General features: G+C 40.8%; 1 protein-coding gene across 2 annotated transcripts in view; it reads left to right on the top strand.

The window, feature by feature from the left end:
- The window catches only part of LOC113650426 (gamma-aminobutyric acid receptor subunit beta-2), a 71,561-nt gene extending 60,174 nt beyond the window's left edge, over window positions 1-11,387 (top strand). The window contains exons 7-10 of one of the 2 annotated variants that reach the window (XM_047805936.1): window positions 3,130-3,282; window positions 4,543-4,787; window positions 6,550-6,690; window positions 8,033-11,387. In XM_047805936.1, coding sequence (XP_047661892.1) covers window positions 3,130-3,282; window positions 4,543-4,787; window positions 6,550-6,690; window positions 8,033-8,380 — 887 coding nt within the window. In that variant the 3' untranslated portion in view covers window positions 8,381-11,387. The remainder of the gene's footprint in view (window positions 1-3,129; window positions 3,283-4,542; window positions 4,788-6,549; window positions 6,691-8,032) is intronic. The other variant, XM_047805937.1, reaches the window with a different exon arrangement.
- The last annotated feature ends 10,040 nt before the right edge of the window (window positions 11,388-21,427 follow it).

The raw sequence follows: 21,427 nt of genomic DNA, 5'->3' as shown, positions 1-21,427 counted from the left end.
AAGGAGTCCCCAGTGTGTGTGTGTGTGTGTGTGTGTGTGTGTGTGTGTATGATGTGTATGAAGGAGTCCCCAGGGTGTGTGTGTGTGTGTGTGTGTGTGTGTGTGTGTGTGTGTGTGTGTGTGTGTGTGTGTGTGTGTGTGTGTATGATGTGTATGAAGGAGTCTCCAGTGTGTGTGTGTGTGTGTGTGTGTGTGTGTGTGTGTGTGTATGATGTGTATGAAGGAGTCCCCAGTGTGTGTGTGTGTGTGTGTGTGTGTGTGTGTGTGTGTGTGTGTGTGTGTGTGTGTGTGTTTGTGTGTGTGTATGAAGGAGTCCCCAGTGTGTGTGTGTGTGTGTGTGTGTGTGTGTGTGTGTGTTAGTTTTGTATTAGGGAGAACAGTGTGTGTGTGTGTGTGTGTGTGTGTGTGTGTGTGTGTGTGTGTGTGTGTGCTGAAGGGGTCCCCAGTGTGTGTGTGTGTGTGTGTGTGTGTGTGTGTGTGTGTGTGTGTGTGTGTGTGTGTGTGTGTGTGTGATGTGTATGAAGGAGTCCCCAGTGTGTATGTGTGTGTGTGTGTGTATGAATGAGTCCCCAGTGTGTGTGTGTGTGTGTGTGTGTGTGTGTGTGTGTGTGTGTGTGTATGTTTAAGAATGAGACCCCTGTGTGTGTGTGTGTGTGTGTGTGTGTGTGTGTGTGTGTGTGTGTGTGTGTGTATGAATGAGTCCCCTGTGTGTGTGTGTGTGTGTGTGTGTGTGTGTGTGTGTGTGTGTGTGTGTGTGTGTGTGTGTGTGTGTGTGTATGAAAAAATCACCAGTGTGTGTGTGTGTGTGTGTGTGTGTGTGTGTATGAAGGAGTCCCCTGTGTGTGTGTGTGTGTGTGTGTGTGTGTGTGTGTGTGTGTGTGTGTGTGTGTGTGTGTGTGTGTGTGTGTATGAAGGAGTCCTCAGTGTGAGCTCTGTGTCTCAGTCAGACGTGAAGCTGTAAAGTTCTCCACATCTTCGAGTTTACACTTCTGTGTGTTTCTCAGGAACACGCTGAGATTTATCTCTTATTAACAGAGAATAAAGAGAGAATAAAGAGAGAGGATAAAGAGAGAGAATAAAGAGAGAGAATAAAGAGAGAGGATAAAGAGAGAGAATAAAGAGAGAGAATAAAGAGAGAGGATAAAGAGAGAGAATAAAGAGAGGATAAAGAGAGAGAATAAAGAAAGAATAAAGAGAGGATAAAGAGAGAGAATAAAGAAAGAATAAAGAGAGGATAAAGAGAGAGAATAAAGAGAGAGAATAAAGAGAGGATAAAGAGAGAGAATAAAGAAAGAATAAAGAGAGGATAAAGAGAGAGAATAAAGAAAGAATAAAGAGAGGATAAAGAGAGAGAATAAAGAGAGAGGATAAAGAGAGAGAATAAAGAGAGAGAATAAAGAAAGAATAAAGAGAGAGGATAAAGAAAAAAGAGAGAGGATAAAGAGAGAGAATAAAGAGAGAGGATAAAGAGAGAGAATAAAGAGAGAGAATAAAGAAAGAATAAAGAGAGAGGATAAAGAAAAAAGAGAGAGGATAAAGAGAGAGAATAAAGAGAGAGAATAAAGAGAGAGAATAAAGAGAGAGAATAAAGAGAGAGAATAAAGAGAGAGAATAAAGAGAGACTGCTGAGGCTTTAGACTGTAAACAGGAAGTTACTTCTCTGTAAGAGGAATAAAACACTTAAAGACCTTATTATTGTTAGAAAAGAATGCATTTTGAAGACGTATATAAAATAATCATATATATAAAATAATGAATACGTAAACATCTAACAGTGAAATGATCTGATAGTCAGAGAAACGTGACGAATCCTTTTACACATCTGTATTGTACATCTCCCTCCAGATGTGCTGGTGATTCTGCAGACGAGACAGAATAAATCCTGTCATGGTGTCTTTACTTTTATAGTGAACATTGGTGGTTTGTGTGTGAATGTCTCTCTTCGTCCTCACACGAGGAACGTACTACAATTAAAGAAGAAAAGGAAGTGAAGAGGAAGTGAAGAGGTGGGGAGGAAGTGAAGAGGTGGGGAGGAAGTGAAGAAGTGAAGAGAAAGTGAGGAGGAAGTGAAGAGAAAGTGAGGAGGAAGTGAAGAGGTGGGGAGGAAGTGAAGAGGAAGTGAAGAGGAAGTGAGGAGGAAGTGAAGAGGTGAAGAGGAAGTGAAGAGGTGAAGAGAAAGTGAGGAGGAAGTGAAGAGGTGGGGAGAAAGTGAAGAGGAAGTGAAGAGGAAGTGAAGAGGAAATCCGTGTGCTTTTGCAGAGACATGAGAAAGACTCCTGTGGGATTCCTGAGGGACCAGTTTGTGAAGTTGGGGTATTTCCCTTTAACCAGGGGAACCTGCAGAACTCCATGAGGAGCACAGCGTGGTGTTTTCTGTTTATTTAATGAACCTGATTTAGTTTAATTGCAGCGATGTCATTAGCTGATTCAGGCGAGGTCATTTAGAAAAAGAAGAAAAAATAAAAGTGAAGTGTTCTGCAGGGACATGCAGGAGTCTCCTGAAGAACATTAGACTATGCTGAGGAGAAGGTGGAGGAGGAGGGGAAGGAGGAGGAGGAGGAGGAGGAGAGAATCCCACTTCAAAATGATGACACTGTCTTTGCAGCAGGACTTACTGTACATCACAGGAGCATAAACTTTACATCCTGTTCCTGAGGAACCACAAAGAAGTGTAAACTCTTCTGTCCTGAAGATGTGAGAAACCCCCAGTTCCATCTTCACCTTCTGACTGAGACACAGAGCTCACACTGGAGACTCCTTCTCTATGTCATACAGAAGAGAGAAGTTCGAGAAGTTACACGAGCTGTACACGTCCCTGTGAATGAGCTGTTACTATGGAAACGGTCAGGTGTCATAAATACAGAGTACATGAATATAAACAGTCGGCGACCTTCTGACCAATCAGAGTCCAGAACTCAGCAGCTCTGTGGTGAAATATTACATTATATGCCATAGATTGTCACAGATTCCCTTTTTACTCTGTAGCATCAGGTAAATGTCTCAGGATCATTTCATAACATGTAGAACTTTTATAACCGTAACCCCCTGGCAGAGGTATAAGTAAAATATGTTATTATTTATTAATTGCTAAATGACAAATGTTCTCATCTCTTTGCTGTGTTCCTCCAGGAGCTTATCCTCGCCTGTCCCTCAGCTTCAAGCTGAAGAGAAACATCGGCTACTTCATCCTGCAGACCTATATGCCCTCTATCCTGATCACCATCCTGTCCTGGGTCTCCTTCTGGATCAACTACGATGCCTCAGCTGCCCGAGTCGCTTTAGGTACAAACACCTACGCTCACTGTTTGCTCTAACGCTAGTCTCTGTGTTAGCATGTTTACTATGCTAACGCTAGCTTTAGGTTAGCATTTAAACCGTCGAGTTATTAATTTGCTGTGTCTGAATCTGTTGTAGCTGAAATTCTAATAAAGGAAAGATTGAACCAAATATAACTCCAAACGAATATTATAATAAATTATAATAAAAATGTGGCGGTGATGGGAAACATTCAGCTCAGTGAGTTAGATGAATTGACTCTTTTGAATCTTTATAATGAATCATTATAAGATGTGTTTTATGATTGTGAAGCTGTCACTTAAACTGTTTAATCATTTATATATAATAATAATAATTAATAACTCTTTACTAATTAAATGAATATTATACCTTCACACCTCATTCACACGGGCGAGTCACAGGTCTAAAACGTGTCGAATCTTCTATGAACAAACGACTCCTCGGGATAGTAATAAACATGGCTCCTCCTGCAGCGAATCAGAACGTTAGCATCACTGCGTTTCTCAGATCCAACTACTGCAAGTGCAAGAAACTTTAACACGCTGCCAAGTTCTGGACAAACGATGTCCTTCTGCACACAAGGCTCATGGTCTGTGGTGTCACTCTGACGGATCACCTGCCGTTTGTTGCCAGAACAGAGACAGTAATGAGACTCTTTGAGTTATAGAGTCATGAACTGGACACGAGTGAAGAGAATGATTTACCTCACTCATTGTTTATGGCAATGACGTCATTAAAGTCTCAGAAAAACACCGGTCACTTTCATGGCTGTCTGTGAGTCTGTGGGATTTGATCCAAATTAGCGTTAATGAGAGTCGAACCAACCACCGGGTGATAAACGGCACATCACAGACACTCAGGTCGCTCTGAGAACAGCGGGAATTGATTTTATTTTTGAGATCCTTGTATTTTGTCATCCTGATAGCTAACTGAATTCAGGTCAGCCTCCAATCACAATGTGTGTGTGTGTGTGTGTGTGTGTGTGTGTGTGTGTGTGTGTGTGTGTGTGTTACGTAATCCTGCATGACAGGGAAAAATACAGGCTGTCAGTGAAGAAAAAAGAACAAAAATATGTTGAGAAATCTTAGCGCTCTGCTGATTAGGGATTATCCACCTTTCACAGCTCGGCCTCGGATCTAATTTCCATCACTAACTAAATAAATCACACTTCACATCTCTGTCACAACCAGCGCTTAAAGTCAAAGGCTTTCTTATAAATAATGAACAAAATCCATTTCTGCACAGGTATCACCACCGTCCTCACCATGACGACCATCAACACTCACCTGCGAGAGACGCTCCCTAAAATCCCGTACGTCAAAGCCATCGACATGTACCTGATGGGCTGCTTCGTCTTCGTCTTCCTCGCCCTGCTCGAGTACGCTCTTGTCAACTACATCTTCTTTGGACAAGGACCTCAGAGGCAGAAGAAAGCAGCGGAGAAAGCGTCCAACGCCAACAACGAGAAAATGAGGATGGATCCCAACAAGGTATGAATTTATACACCTTTATGGAAGGAGTCTCCAGTTCTCCACGTCATCACGGCAGGAGTTTACACTTCTTTGTGGTTTCTCAGTAACATGACAAGCTGTGAGTTTTGTCTTAAAGAGAAACGAGAAGCTGCTGAAACATACACTGTACAGCCAAAAGTATGTGCACCCCTGAGTATCACACCGTGTGTGTGTTGAACATCTCCTCCTAGATCGATTCCCTCTGCTGCTCTGATCAGCGCCGGTCTTCTGGAAGGTTCTCCACTAGATGTAGGTTTGTGTCTGTGGGGATTAGTGATCATTCAGCTACAAGAGCATTAGTGAGATCAGACACTGATGTTGGTGAGGAGGTCTGGGGTTCAGTCGGTGTTCAGTGGTGTTGAGTCAGAGTCAGGGCTCAGTGCAGGACACTCGAGTTCTTCACGCCAACCTTCACCTCCACACCATGTCTTCATGGAGCTGCTTTGTGCACAGGGACATTGTCATGAAGGAGCAGGGTTTGGACTCAGAGACGTTCTGTACAACTGTGTGTGACGGTCAGGGGGCACATACTTTTGAGCACAATCACCATGTTTAGCAGTTAGATAATGTATGTAGATTTACTAACCCTGTGTATTTTCAGGTTGTGTATCTGAATGTGTTTCTGTTCTAATCATTTTGTCTGGTCAGTTTTCATTTTATGAATGTTTATAAATGTTTATAAATGTTTCACTAAACAGCGTCACAGAGCTGATGTCCAACATAAAGGAGCAGAAGGTGAAGACTTTCAGTGTCGTGTACATTAAACTGTCTCTGATGTCTTAGTCCAGCATTTTAATATCATATGTAAACAAATTAGTTTAAATCTAGCTTTAGGTTTATTCTCAGTGTCGTACAAACACAGACGAGAACCCCACCCCTAACCCCAACCTCACCCCCACCCCTAACCCTAACCCTAACCCCAACCCCACCCCAACCCTAACCCCAAACCCACCCCAACCCTAACCCCAACCCTAACCCCAACCCTAACCCTACCCCCAACCCTAACCCCAACCCTAACCCCAACCCTAACCCCAAACCTAACCCTAACCACCCACCCCAACCCCAACCCTTACCCAACCCTAACCCCAACCCTATCCCTAACCCCAACCTCAACCCTAACCCCAATGCTAACCCTAACCCCAACCCTATTCCCAACCCCAACCCTATCCCTAACCCTAACCCAGAACAGTTTCACACGCAGAACCTTCCTCACGTGCCAAACTGCTGAAGCTCCACCAGCTCCTGAAACTATGAAGAACCTGTCAGAAGGTTCTTACTAACTCAAAAAATCTCACTGTTAATCATCAAAAATTCCAGATAAAATGTGAGATTTTTCCCCTAAAAAGATGTTTATTAACCGTTTGTGAAAACGACTCAGTTTTTGTATTTCTGTTTACACAAAATAAATTTCTCTAAGGTTATTAACTTGACATAAAAAATAAAACCTATTTTCCTGCCTGAGAATAATATTTATACCAAAGTGACTTCTGTAGAAAAAACAACAGCGATATTAAATATACAGAATTCATTTTATCTGTAGAGATTGAATAGAATTTTTTGCATTTTGTTTATTCTTTATCGCTGGTCTACTTCCTGTTTGCCCTCGTACATTAAAAACTCCCACGCTGACTAAAGCTCAGTGTTACTGAACCTGGCCTGAGATCCTGAGAGCAGCATCAGTGTGAGTGAAGAACCTGGTGGTCCCTGGAGGAGCTGACGGTGTGGTTTTGTGTGCTTGCAGTGGTTGATGGGAAATGTAGTTCAGAGAAACGATGCTCTGTATGCCAGAATGAAACCCAGGGATATTGACGCACATGACTCGATGTGGGAACCGATCTTTGTGGACGATGCTGCAATAGGACTAGGGGATCAGAAAAATAAGGTATCATGTGATGAGTCATGGACGAATCCATCCAGCTGGTTCTTCTCTTTTGGTTTCAGAGCACAGTTTAGTTTCTGTTTTTTCTTCATCGCTCCATCGCTTGTCCTCCACTCGCTCCTCATTACACATCCAACAGCTCTAGCTGAACACCAACAACAAGAAGTTCCTTTAAACACAAACACACACACACACACACACACACACACACAGTTCCTGTAATAAACTGAATAAACTCCAATGGAATCTCAGTTATTCTTATAGATCTTTATGCTAGTCTCCAGTTTTAGCTTTAAAGTGAAGCTTGTTATAATCTTGTTATAATCATGTTATAATCTTGTTATAATCATGTTATAATCGTGTTATCAGCGAGTTTAAAGCTTTAATTCAGCTGCCGAATGTTTATTTCTGGACCTATTTTATCAGTTATATTCTATATAATTATGTTATTAACATAAATTACCGTTAACATAAATTAGTTAAACATATTGCTTATAAATTATATTAATGATGTCATTTCTGTTGTATTTATATTATTAGTTCATTACTGATTATCAATGTGATCATATTTACATAGAGATTTATGAGTTTAAATTATTATCTAATGTTTATATTCTTTAACTTTTCTTCATTCGACAGACAGAAAGTGAATCTTTCATCTGTTTATAGAACATTATAAATATTTGTAATATACATATGATTAAAGTCCTGATTGTTTTTTTATTAATGTTGAGTTTAAAGTTTATATTTCAGTTTTAAAATTTTAGAGAAAAATTTGAATTTAAATTTAAACTTGATATAAATTAGAACTTATTAACATTTTATAAATCTTTTCCGTTGCTCTTGTATTAAGTTGTTAAAAAGGCAAAGAGGTAAATAGTACAGAAAATATACAGATATTATAATGAGGTCCTGTGGAGTTTTTAACCTTTTAACTGCTGAACAAAACGAAACGAAACAAAACAAAATAAAACAAAAGGATGCAACTGGAATTTTACCTGCTTTTCTCAAATCATTTGCATTCTGCGACTCATACTCACAACCCTGTGACCATTGTGCTGTGTGTGTGTGTGTGTGTGTGTGTGTGTGTGTGTGTGTAGCACTTGAAATACAGCAAGTGTGTGAAGTTACGATGAAAACTTTTCGTTTGTTATTTAGTTACTCCTCTACTAGAGCTTTATTAGGTGAAATAATTCATTAAAAACAGAATGTTATAAAGACGTGTGATGATCCAAACCCACTGACCATCTGCATTTCCAGCTAGCATTAGCGCTCTAACTTGTTATTTGTTTGTTTTTTGTTTTTGTATGTAAAAATCTTAGGACTAATTTCTCTGTTCTTTCAGATGGACCCTCATGAGAACATCCTCCTCACACCTCTGGAGATGAAGAATGAGATGTCTCCATCTGATTTAGCTCTGGGTCTCGGCGACCCACGCAACACCATGCTAGCGTACGACAGCTCGGCGCTACAGTACCGGAAAGCGGGCCTGGCTCGGCAGAACTTCGGACGGAACGTGCTGGAACATCACGTCACTCAGAAGAAAAGCCGACTGCGGAGACGCACCTCGCAGCTGAAGATCACTATCCCTGACTTGACTGACGTGAACTCCATTGACAAGTGGTCGAGGATGATCTTCCCCACCGTCTTTTCCTTTTTCAACATCATCTACTGGCTCTACTACGTCAACTGAGATCAACCTTTCATTTTTTCTCCTTTAAAGTTTTTATTTTGTTTCCTGATGTTTATTTTGGTAATTCTGTGTTCCAGTACTGTTCAGAACACTCCCTGCTTTACAGAGGTGTGGATGAAGGTGTAGCGATTAGGGTGTAGGGACTAGGGTGTAGGGATTAGGGTGTAGGGACTCGGGTATAAGGATAAGGGTGTAGGGACTAGGGTATAAGGATTAGGGTGTAGGGACTAGGGTATAAGTATTAGGGTATAGGGACTCGGGTATAAGGATTAGGGTGTAGGGACTAGGGTATAAGGATTAGGGTGTAGGGATTAGGGTGTAGGGACTAGGGTATAAGGATTAGGGTGTAGGGACTCGGGTATAAGGATTAGGGTGTAGGGATTAGTGTGTAGGGACTAGGGTATAAGGATTAGGGTGTAGGGACTAGGGTATAAGGATTAGGGTGTAGGGACTAGGGTATAAGGATTAGGGTGTAGGGATTAGGGTATAAGGATTAGGGTATAAGGATTAGGGTATAGGGACAAGGGTATAAGGATTAGGGTGTTGGGACTAGGGTATAAGGATTAGGGTGTAGGGATTAGGGTGTAGGGACTAGGGAATAAGGATTAGGGTGTAGGGACTCGGGTATAAGGATTAGGGTGTAGGGACTAGGGTATAAGGATTAGGGTGTAGAGACGAGCGAGGCACCAACAACAATGTAGCTGAAGTTCACTAACTAGTTAATATCTATCTTGCTAACTAGCTGTCAGAATTAACAGGAGTTTGAATTTGAATGTAGCGAGAATTTACTGTATTTCTGTTTGTTTTTAATTTGATTTATTTTTTGGCTATGTTTCGACATTAAGAGTTTTCGAACAAAACCTGACCAGGAAGTGTTAATTACAGCAGTGTTAATTACAGCAGTGTTAATTACAGCAGTGTTAATTACAGCAGTGGAACACAGAAGAAGATTTCAGTACCTTAAAGTGTTATGTTAGTTTGTCATGAATCATTCCTTAACTGCTGGCTACAGGAACTGTTTACATTTATTTATTTGTTTATTTATTTATTTATTTGTTTGTTTGTTTGTTTGTTTGTAAATACACACTTAACGTCCTTCTGACGAGAACAAACTGCCAACCGGTGAAATTGTTTTGTTAAGTTTTTTCTAATTTTGATTTGTTGTTATTTTAGAACAATATAAATGTTGTATGTAATTAATTAAATTAATAAATCTACCTTTTCTTTTTTGTTTTACATGGTTAATTTGGACATTTTAGTAATATACAGTATTTTGAGTCGCGAACTAAAACTCTGAATAGAATTAAACACAGCCAGCAGTTAAGGAGTCAGTGAGAAAAACAAAACGAATAAAAGTTCTTGCTCTTTATTTTGTAAATAAATGTTGTATAGTATTGTTACAGTAAGCATTGTTATTATTATTATTATTATTATTATTATTATTATTATTATTATTATCATTATTAATCATATACGCGTGTGTTTTCATAGGGAATGATGTGTTTCTTTATAAAGACGTGAGCTCAACGCCTGATTGGATCAGAGACACTGCTGTGTGTTCAGTTTATTTTATCAGGAAACTTGAATTTTCTCTTCTTCCCTTTTCTTCTGACTCAAGAGGATGTAAAGATCTTTCTGTTTAACCTTCAGACTAAATGGCTGTAAATGATGAAGCACAATACTGAGTGAGGAGAAGAGACGAGGTCAATAACACTCTCTGTCAAGCTTTTATTCCCGAACCCTTACATATGCACTTTCTGTGATCGGCTTTGTTTTTTTTTATTTATTCTCGTAAAGCCTCATAAGCATTTAATAACACTTCTCATGAATCTATGGTGAATTATAAACGTTGTATAAGCAGGAACACGTGATGTTTCTAGATCACTTCCTGTGTTTTTACACGTGTGTCAAAGTCAACACTTTCTGTTTCACTTCTTTTGTTTACTTTCATCACCAGATGCTGTTTCCACTGATGCATTTAACTCGCCGCCGTTACCACGGTAACATTTAGTCTGAAGTTGTTTCTGCAGTTGCATTTGATACAGTTCCCGTGGTTACGTTTTCTCTGTAATTGTTCTCATTGTTACAGATGGTCATAACTTGTTACCATGGTTACATTCAGCCGGACATACAGAGACAGGAATCATTTCACTGTCTAAACATGTTTCCATGGTTACTTTCAATCAGAAGTCTTTGTTCTCGTTACATTACTGATTACTGAAGTTTCCATGGATACATTTAGTCCTAAATCTTAGACCTAAATTAGTCGTTGCTATGGTTACATTCAGTCCAAAGTCCGTTCTAACATTCAGTTTAGTCTGAAGTTGTTTCCATGGTTACATTCAGCCAGAAGTGCTTTCAGAACATATCAGCACAGGCTTCTAGTGGCCGTAGTCTGTGTAGTCGTAGTAATTAAAGTCACTTATCATCATCATCATCATCATCATCATCATCATCATCATCATCATGTGACCTGCACTGATGACTTTAAAGCATATTTCAGTTATATATTTAATATTTATTAGCAATTTGAAAAGTTTAGCCCTGTCATAACCAGTACTTAGAAGACGCCAAGCTAGCTAGCTAACATCCTGCCTGCTAAACGCTTCACTAGCCGCTGCTGTATAATTTATTATTTATAAATCAGAGCAAAACGATTAAACAGGACGTCTGTGGCAGTGCAGAGCGTGTTGTCTGGGAGCGACACAAACCAGACGTCCGGATCATTTTGCCCTGGTTTCTTTATTTCTACCGTGTTACTGTTTATCATTCAGATGCTATATAAACCGTCAGTGCTCATGTTTTTCTGTTGACTGTGTTATTAGCCAGAGGACGAGAGCAATCGGGGCTTCCTGAGAACGTCAGCATTGTAAATATGACGTCACGCTAAAAGCCCATTTCTGTAAATACAACTTCAATTTCTAATGTTTTATACTTTATAGTAACGGCATGGACTACAGCAAAATGGACAAATCAATAATGTAGATATTCTCCAAAACAACAACAACACAAAAGCCCTTTTTTCCCCGAGAGAGAATGTTCTGATTGCTTTGTGCTGCTGATTTTATGACTTTACTGAAACGTGTATGAACACTGGAAAATAAAATAATCTACATCATCTACTGTGTTCTAGCGTTTTATTCGAGTAGATCACGTTCTATACGGCTCTAATGGGACAAACTAGACATGAATAAGACATTTTGGAAACTTGGAGCAGAGAAACTGTAGGTTTCTTTCAGAATTTTCTCTTCCGTCTTTCTTTCTTTCTTTCTTTCTCATCCCCCTCTTCTTTGAGACCTGGAGAACGTAACCCTCATAAACATGTTACAGTTCTTTATTTGTCCCTTTTGCGAGAAACCTTTAGACTTCTCTGCAAAACCACAGAAATCCAAAAGCTCTTCACCCTTAATGAAGTGCACAAAGAATTCACTCCTCCATGAACAGGATCCCTTTCTCCGAAGGACACGGTCTTTTAGGGTACTTTGTAGTACCTTTTAGGGTTCTCCTCACTTAGAATTTAATTGTGAATTTATAAAATGTCACAAACCTCACTGTAATGCATAGAAAGTCCACTGACTTCGATTGCTTGAGATTCGGAGTCACAGTCGTTCAGGCAGGTGAGTTCATAATATATAAGAATATTAAAATATTTGGAATATTAGGCCACACCCACAAGCAGACCACAATCACAGACACACACACACACACACACACACACACACACACATTGTAGTGGTGAATGTTTTTACACAGCCTAGCGTTATAGCTGATAGATGTAAAAGAAGCTAGTTTATGAATTAATGTTGTCAGTGTTAATGGAGTGGAGATTTATTATTCTTTCAGAGTGTGTGTTTGTGTTAATCTGAGTTAGCGTGAGGCTTCAGCTTAAAAAAACACACACCCTCGCACACACAACATGGTGAATAAAATGTTTTTATGCTAATCGACATGTGCAGAAATATGGAGCGTTTTTGTTCTCCGCTGAGTCATTGGCTACGACGCGGCTCTCGGTGTTGTCGTTATCTCAGCTCAGCATGCAGTCGTGATGAAGTGGACCATTTGCTCATCACTGATCCCCACCAGAGAAACACACGTCACACACTCACCAGTCAGTACACGACCGTGGAGAAGTTAAGGTTAGCGATGACGCTGTTCAACCTTCCATCTCGTTGACTACGTTCTTGTCGTTCATGTGAACAGAGTCACGTCCTGCATTTTATCGGTTGATAAACCGATATTTATCGGTTTGGGCCAAACTTTCTTCCATTCTTTTTTCAACCTTTGTCTAGGGTTACGCAAAGACTAATACGTTATTGTTTCCATAGCAACAGCTCAGAAATAGTCAGAGGTAAAGCTACAATACTTTGTGATTCTTATGGATTATTATTTATTATTATGAATTATTTATTGACGAAGAGAGAATAAAGGTTTTAACGGTTCATACTTGCTAAGTGAGGCAACAGGACTCGTTTCGTGACGTTTCATGTACATAAATGGATAAAAGTCGCTCTCTGATAAATAGTAAAATAATAAAGCATTCTGTCTCCGTTATCTTAGCGCTCATTAATCTGGACAGAAGAGTGTGTGTGTGTGTGTGTGTGTGTGTGTGTGTGTGTGTGTGTGTGTGTGTGTGTGTGAGCGAGCCGGCTGTTTCTCCACAGGAAGTGCTCTTCGGCTGTGTGTGAGTTTACAGAAGGTGTGCTGTTACTCCAGCTCTGAAAACACCACGTCTCCTATAACAAGAGGAATATTTCCATGAGAGGATTTAAGAGCAGCTGGTAACAAGGTTCCTGTGTAAACCTATTTAAGAACATGATGCTATAAGGTCCAGTGCCAATCTAACAATACTGACACTAAAACTGTATTTGGAAATGACTTCTATTGGGGTTTAACGATTTTAGCTTGTAGATTACAGTGTTAGCTCCCATAATACCGCTTTGCACCACAGATTACTGAGATAGCTCTGAGATTAGTGAATTATCTCCCAGATCTCCACGTTATCTCGCAGATCATCTGTCAGAGCTGAGCCTCAGATCCTCCAGTTAGCTCCTAAATTACAGCACTGAACCACGGATTGTACATTTAGCTCCTAGATTAATAAAGTACCTCCGATATTAACAAAATAAGAGTCAGAGTACAGAGTTGACCCGGAGTTTATTGCGTCTGCTCCCTCGATACTACGCTAGCACTGAGCTAGCTTGCAGCTTATTGAGTTATCTTTTGTTCACCTTTCTGTCTGTTGCAGTCAGACTCTCTCCACACTCCGTATTCCATGTGTACAGGAACAATAAAGTGTGAAAAAAGTAATGAATTTTATATTTTTTGATATTCAAGTTTTTTAAAAGGTAGTTTAAATAATAAACAAGAAAGATTTCCATTATTCTATTATTCATAGAGTGCTAAAGGTCTGGTTTGAAAGACCAGCCACCAGAGTAGGTGTTTATATGTACTCGTAGGTTAGCATGCTAGCTCCCAGTTTGCTTAATAAAATCCCACAATACCCAAAGGGCCCTCAGATTAGCCAAGTATCGTTCAGATCAGGTAATTAGCCCCACATTAACATTACATAACCCTTAGAGTGATTGCTCAAGCAGTTATAGCTCTGGTTTGCTGTTCATGGTTTAAGCTCCAGCACTGCCAAAAGATGCCACTGTTGGGCCCTTGAGCAAGGCCCTTAACTCTCACAACTCCAGTGGTCCTGTATCATGGCTGACCCTGCACTCTGACCCCAACCTCTGATCCCAAAAGTTGGGATATGTGAAGAAAGTGTAACACTGTGCTGTAATGTAGATAATACATAAAGCCTTCTGTTTATTCTATATACTTTCTTCTATACGAGTGTCCTAGTGTCCTCGTGTCCTAGTGTCCTAGTGTCCTCGTGTCCTAGGAATTACCAAATTAGCAAATCACTTTACAGATGAGCAAATTAGCTGCTTAGATTAGAAACCAGCTTAAGTTAGACCCTAGATGACAGTAGATCAGCATCTTGCTCACGTCACAGTTTAAATTAAAGCCTTGTGTGGTTCTGTGCTATTGGGATGTTGACAGATGGCAGAGAACATTGAACAGGTTATAAAATCCCCCCACATCACCCCTATGTTTGTGTTCTGATGTTCAGTATAAAACCTGAATTGAAATTAAATTAAGCATTTGATTCATTATTGTAGTGAGACGGAACGTGTGACTTCTTTTTTCATTTCGATATACGGCTTCACATCTGCTGCTGGCAGCCTTATCTTCCGTATCCAATCAGCGCTGATGAAATTCCCACTGAGCTCACAGCGTTTCCTGGCACTGCACGTGCCACAGCTCTTGTGTGTGTGTGTGTGTGTGTGTGTGTGTGTGTGTGTGTGTGTAGAGGGTGATGTCATGGCTGGGCATGTTTACCGGTGTCCTGAGGGGAATGTGTGCGTCCTCGCTGTGCACAAATGTCACCGAATTACGCGTTAATCTGGTGTGACGACAGGCGCTGTGGTGATTTTAAAGCAACGTGCAGGGTGAGACGAGTTTGTTTATGTCTGTGACGTGTGACACGGTAATGTGACTGACTGACTGACACAATGAATGACTGACTGACAGAACGAATGACTTGACTGTTTAACTGACTGACTGACTGACTGACTGACTGAGTGACTGATTGAATGACTGACAAAATGAGGGACTGACTGACTGACTGACAGACAGACAGATTGTGTGACTGACTGAATAAGTGACAAACTGACTGACTGACCAACTAACTGAATGAATGAATAAATGATTGAATGACTGACTGACTGAGTGAGAGACTGATTGACTGACTGACCAAATGATTGACTGACTGACCAAATAACTAGGTAACTGACTGACCGAATGACTGACTAACTGACTGACCGAATGATTGTCTGAACAAATGACTGACTGACTGAGTTACAGACCGGACGGCTGTCTGACTGGCCACAGCTCATTATTAATGTTTTCTCTCAGATCTGATTGATTTTCTGACGATTTTCATTCTAACACATTCTAATATTGTTGAAAGTCTGTAAATCAACTTAGTTCCTGTTGTTGCTTTTTTTTATTCTCACTCTTCAAGTTAATAATACAAAAAAATGTCTCCTAGAAACCACAAAGGAGTGTGAACTCCTCTGTCCTGAAGACATGGAGAACTTCTGGTTTCACAGCACTGACACTGGAGACTTCCTTTCCACCTTCCTTCCTTTCTAAGCAGAGTATCGTCTGTCCTTTGTGAGTGTCTTACAGTCTGCTGTTACTATGGAAACCCTAATGTATTAGAATGACCTCTTACAGCTTGTCAGATGTTCAGCCCTGTAAACCTCTAGGCCTCGTCATCTCCCCGTCTTCACGCTTCCGGCTGGACGTCTCGAACGACACGGAATAATAAAGAAAATCACAATCGATCTGTTTACAGCTTCCTCTTTAATCCTGTTGTGTCCTGATAATAAAATTATTCTGACTGTATTGATTTCTCTTCCTTCCTACCAGCTTGTTATCGTCACACCAGTGTGAGTCCTGACCTCCGCTGGAATGCTGAAGAGCAAAGGGAAATTCAGATCGGAGATACAGTTAATATACACGCTTAAAATATAATAAAGGGATATTTAATAAACAATATCTTAACCTCAATAGGGTTATAAAAAAAAGATTCAAACATAATAATGTAATATTAAATAAATAAATATATAAATCTCTTATCTCAAGTCTCTATTTTCATGCTGTTTAATTTAATTTTCCTACCAGCTGAAAATCATTATTTTCTAACATGTTTATTATAAGGCAACGTTTCAGAGTGCTAAACTGCCTTAAAGCCGCCGTAACCGTAAGAGTCGGCTAAAGTGCTGACACTATTGAAGGAGGTCTGGAGGTGTTGAGTTGTGATAGGCTACACACAAGAAAGTGAGAAACAAGAGACCAAACAATGCAGATGAGCTGAAGGCCAGTGTCAAAGAGACCTGGGCTTCCATCCACCTCAGCAGTGCCACAGATCACTGATCACCTCCATGCTGAACTGAGGCAGTAATTAAAGCAAAAGGACCCCAACCAAGTGTTGATGTCATGGTGAGTCACAGGCGAATGAGGGTCCAATCGCAGTTTGAACTTTTAACACACCAAAACAAGAACCAAGCAATAGATAAGCAGGCAAAAACAGGGCAGAACACTGAGCAGAACACTGAGCAGAACAGGAACAGACACCATACTACACCAACAAAGACCAACACCAGGGAAGTGGACAAACAGAGTAGATATAGTGAACAAGAACCAATCACAAGGCGGAGATGAACAAAGACTAGGACAAAACACCTGGGGAAGAGATTGAGTGCAATTAATGTCCATGGTAACAAATAAGTGGGCGGGGCCAACAATTAACAGCAGGGAAAGACAGCAAACAGAAACAAAGCAAAGCAAATTCACAAACGATTCGTCTTATGAAGTATTGTAATTTTTTGAGAGTACTTCAATCTGTGTACTGAATTTAAATAATTACTGAAATGAATGAACTTTTCATCTACATTCTAATTTGTTGAGATTCACCTGTATGTGTTTGGGTCAGAGATTCAGAAAATCAGTATGTGAGTCAGTACACATTCCGTCATCAGTCAGTAAATCATTGTTTGAGTGAATCATTGTTTGAGTGAATCATTGTTTGAGTGAATCATTGTTTGAGTGAATCATTGTTTGATTCAGTGAATCTTTTAGGTCAAGTCATTTGCTCTTCTTTCATTTAGTCAATCAGTGGCTGAATCAGAGAATATTTATGATCAAGACTGAGATTCACTTCTCTCTAGCTGAACGAGTTGTACTTGAGTCAGTGAAACGTTCGGTCATAGCAGTGATTCAGTGAATCAGTATTTACATCAGTGATTTATTTCGGTCCCAGGTTTGCATCAGTTCAGTGAATCGGTGATCGAGTCAAAGTCACACACATTAATAAATGACACAAACAAAAACTATCGATTATCACTTTAAAGTGATGATCAAATTGTGCAAAAAATCTGTGAACTAATCTGAATCAGTCGTTTAAACTGACTCAGACGTCTCAAGTCACCGAACAGATTCATCTCAAAAGATTCACTGAAAAGAAATTTCTGGGTTTTCTGTTTAAAATAAGTTTCCTTTCTTCCTCTGACCTCTACGTGAAAGACGACGTGTACTGAAACACTCGTACAGCTTATTAGTGTAATTATTCTGTCACTTTAGGAGCTTGTCCTGCAGCGAGGTTAATGCGGAGCGTGTTTTTCTGTGACCTCCGAGGACTAAAAAAAGCCAAAAAAGAACAGATTTTACCTCAGAATGCACCTTTTATGTGTCTCGTTTCAAAGGGAACTCTTATCAGATGAAAAGTCTTCCTTCATTTCCACAGGAACTTTAGAGGTGAAGTCTTAATCTTTTCACAGCCCTTAGTTATATTTTTAGCTCTAATTGCTTTTTGCTGTTTAATTATGTTGTAATGATGAGTTTAAACTGAGGAATAAACATTCAAAGACAATTTAAAGTCAAACCGTAGCACGGTTTTTACACTGTCGGTCAAGAAAAGCTGGCCGCTAACAGACACACGAAATGAATAAGTACCGTTCGGTCTTGCTGTAGTGCTAATTATGCTAATTTTTTTTAACAAATGTATGCTAATTGTGTTTAAATCGTTGTTTCCCGAGTCGTAAGTCCATTTGTACACGTTACCAGGCTACATCATAAACTAGCATCATTTTAAGTTGCTAAAACACCAAACATTATTTACAGAAACACGTTCCAGACTTAGCGGCGTCAGCAGAACAAATACAGAGAGATTGTAGAGAAATGTGTGTGACGTGCTTCCTATAAAACTCTGTATGACATTTAATCCCAATTAGCGCACGACGTAATTATCTTCAAACATGCTGTAATAATGTTTGTGCTAAAAATTAAACATTGAAACACAATCTGAAGCTGATCCCATTAACGCAACCAGCATTTTGTCTTTCCAAAAAAACTCAGCATTTGACCTGATTTATGTTAATCACTGCTACAGCACTAATCACACACACACACACACACACACACACACACACACACACACACGTACACACACACTTACACACACACAGCTGAATAGAAGTGATGGGTTTCGATTAAACATTTGTTAATTTTGCTTACCGCCTGAAATAATGCCTCAGAGAGAGAGAGAGAGAGAGAGAGAGAGAGAGAGAGAGAGAGAGAGAGAGAGAGAGAGAGAGAGAGAGAGAGAGAGACTATTTTCCCATCACACCATCCCTGAGGTGATGCTAACAGTTTCTCTTTAATGTCTTCCCTCTGAAATGAGATATTAAAATGCAGTTCCAGTTAAAACACTAAACTTTTCCCCTTTGAGGTCGTTGATGGGTCACACAGAATAAGATGCTCTTCTCTGACCTCACTGCTGAAGTGACAGAGGAGCTTCACCGCATGCTAACCTTCTTCAGTGGACCACAGGGACCACCGGGTCAGAGCAGGAGCTCGAGCGGCCGACGGTTTAAACGGCGTCAAATACAGTTAGAATACGAACGCTGTATTTACAGATCAGATCAGTGTGCAGTGAGGATGTAAACTCCAAGGGTGGGGTTCATCTAAACCAGGGGTGGGGGTCATCTAAACCAGGGGTGGGGTTCATCTAAACCAGGGGTGGGGTTTATCTAAACCAGGGGCGGGGTTAATCTAAACCTGGGGTGGGGTTCGTCTAAACCAGGGGTGGGTGTTATCTAAACCAGTGGTGGGGTTAATCTAAACCAGGGGTGGGGTTCGTCTAAACCAGGGGTGGGGGTTTATCTAAACCAGGGGTGGGGTTAATCTAAACCAGGGGTGGGGTTTATCTAAACCAGGGGTGGGGGTTTATCTAAACCAGGGGTGGGGGCTCATCTAAACCAGGGGTGGGGTTTATCTAAACCAGGGGTAGGGTTAATCTAAACCAGGGGTGGGGTTAATCTAAACCAGGGGTGGGGTTTATCTAAACCAGGGGTGGGGTTAATCTAAACCAGGGGTGGGGTTTATCTAAACCAGGGGTGGGGTTAATCTAAACCTGGGGTGGGGTTCGTCTAAACCAGGGGTGGGTGTTATCTAAACCAGTGGTGGGGTTCGTCTAAACCAGGGGTGGGGTTCGTCTAAACCAGGGGTGGGGTTCATCTAAACCAGGGGTGGGGTTAATCTAAACCAGGGGTGGGGTTCATCTAAACCAGGGGTGGGGTTCATCTAAACCAGGGGTGGGGTTAATCTAAACCAGGGGTGTGTCTCAGTTACACAGGATTCTGATCTTCAGCTCATGTTTCTTCTGTGTGTTCAGCTGCAGTGAGGAACGGAGTGAAGTCCAGCACTGATGAAACTACAACAAAGTGTTACACTGAACATTCTGTTCTAGCTGTAAACATAACACACACACACTGTACACACACACACACACACACACACACACACACACACTCTGTACACACACACACACACAGTACTGTACACACACACTACCATTTCCTCGCCTCCATTTAGTTTCTAAGAGCACGATATACAGTACATGAAATGAAACGTGTTCAGGCTCACATTATCACATTAGACTCGTGTTAGTCTTGTTCTACTCATATATAAAATATCTGGCAACCTCAGATGCATGAACCAGAAAGAGATCATTTCATTCATCTTAATGTGAAACCCTGAACGTTTAACCCTTGCTAACCGTTGCTAACCGTTGCTAACTGCTAACTGCTAGCTGCTAGCTGCGTTCTTGTGTGTGAAGAAAGAACAGTAATGATTTCCTCCAAACTCTCGCTGGGTTATTATCTGTCTGACTGGTGTTTATTTGTGGTGTTTATTTGTGGTGTTTATTTGTGGTGATATCTCGAGCGTGTTCAGGGTTTAGAGCAGAAGACTGATGGTTCCGAAGGCCACTGAAGTTCACGTTTGATTATTTATAATGACGCAGTTTCTGATCCTCTGTGACGAGCTTTAATGGAGAGAAAAGGACTTGTGGACGTCGGGCTGAGGATCATTTACTGAAGCTTAGAGAAAAGTGACCTTCATCTCCACAGGAGGGAGTGTGTGTGTTATCATCTCTCCATCACACACAGGAGTAGTGTAACAGAGTAACAGTGAAGCACAGACATCCACTACACACTACACACTACACACTACACACTGCACACTACACACTGCACACTACACACTACACACTACACACTACACATCACACACAGGAGTAGTGTAACAGAGTAACAGTGAAGCACAGACATCCACTACACACTACACACTACACACTACACACTGCACACTACACACTGCACACTACACACTACACACTACACACTACACATCACACACAGGAGTAGTGTAACAGAGTAACAGTGAAGCACAGACATCCACTACACACTATACACTGCACACTACACACTGCACACTACACACTACACACTACACACTACACACTGCACACTACACACTACACATCACACACAGGAGTAGTGTAACAGAGTAACAGTGAAGCACAGACATCCACTACACACTATACACTGCACACTACACACTGCACACTACACACTGCACACTACACACTGCACACTATACACTACACACTGCACACTACACACTACACACTACACATCACACACAGGAGTAGTGTAACAGAGTAACAGTGAAGCACAGACATCCACTACACACTATACACTGCACACTACACACTGCACACTACACACTACACACTACACACTACACACTGCACACTACACACTACACACTACACACTGCACACTACACACTGCACACTATACACTACACACTGCACACTACACACTACACACTACACATCACACACAGGAGTAGTGTAACAGAGTAACAGTGAAGCACAGACATCCACTACACACTACACACTACACACTACACACTACACACTGCACACTACACACTGCACACTACACACTACACACTACACACTACACATCACACACAGGAGTAGTGTAACAGAGTAACAGTGAAGCACAGACATCCACTACACACTATACACTGCACACTACACACTGCACACTACACACTACACACTACACACTACACACTGCACAC

The sequence above is a fragment of the Tachysurus fulvidraco genome, chromosome 21 (assembly GCF_022655615.1).
Source record: "Tachysurus fulvidraco isolate hzauxx_2018 chromosome 21, HZAU_PFXX_2.0, whole genome shotgun sequence".
NCBI classification, from domain to species: Eukaryota; Metazoa; Chordata; class Actinopteri; order Siluriformes; family Bagridae; genus Tachysurus; species Tachysurus fulvidraco.
This window is presented reverse-complemented; position numbering and strand designations above follow the sequence as displayed.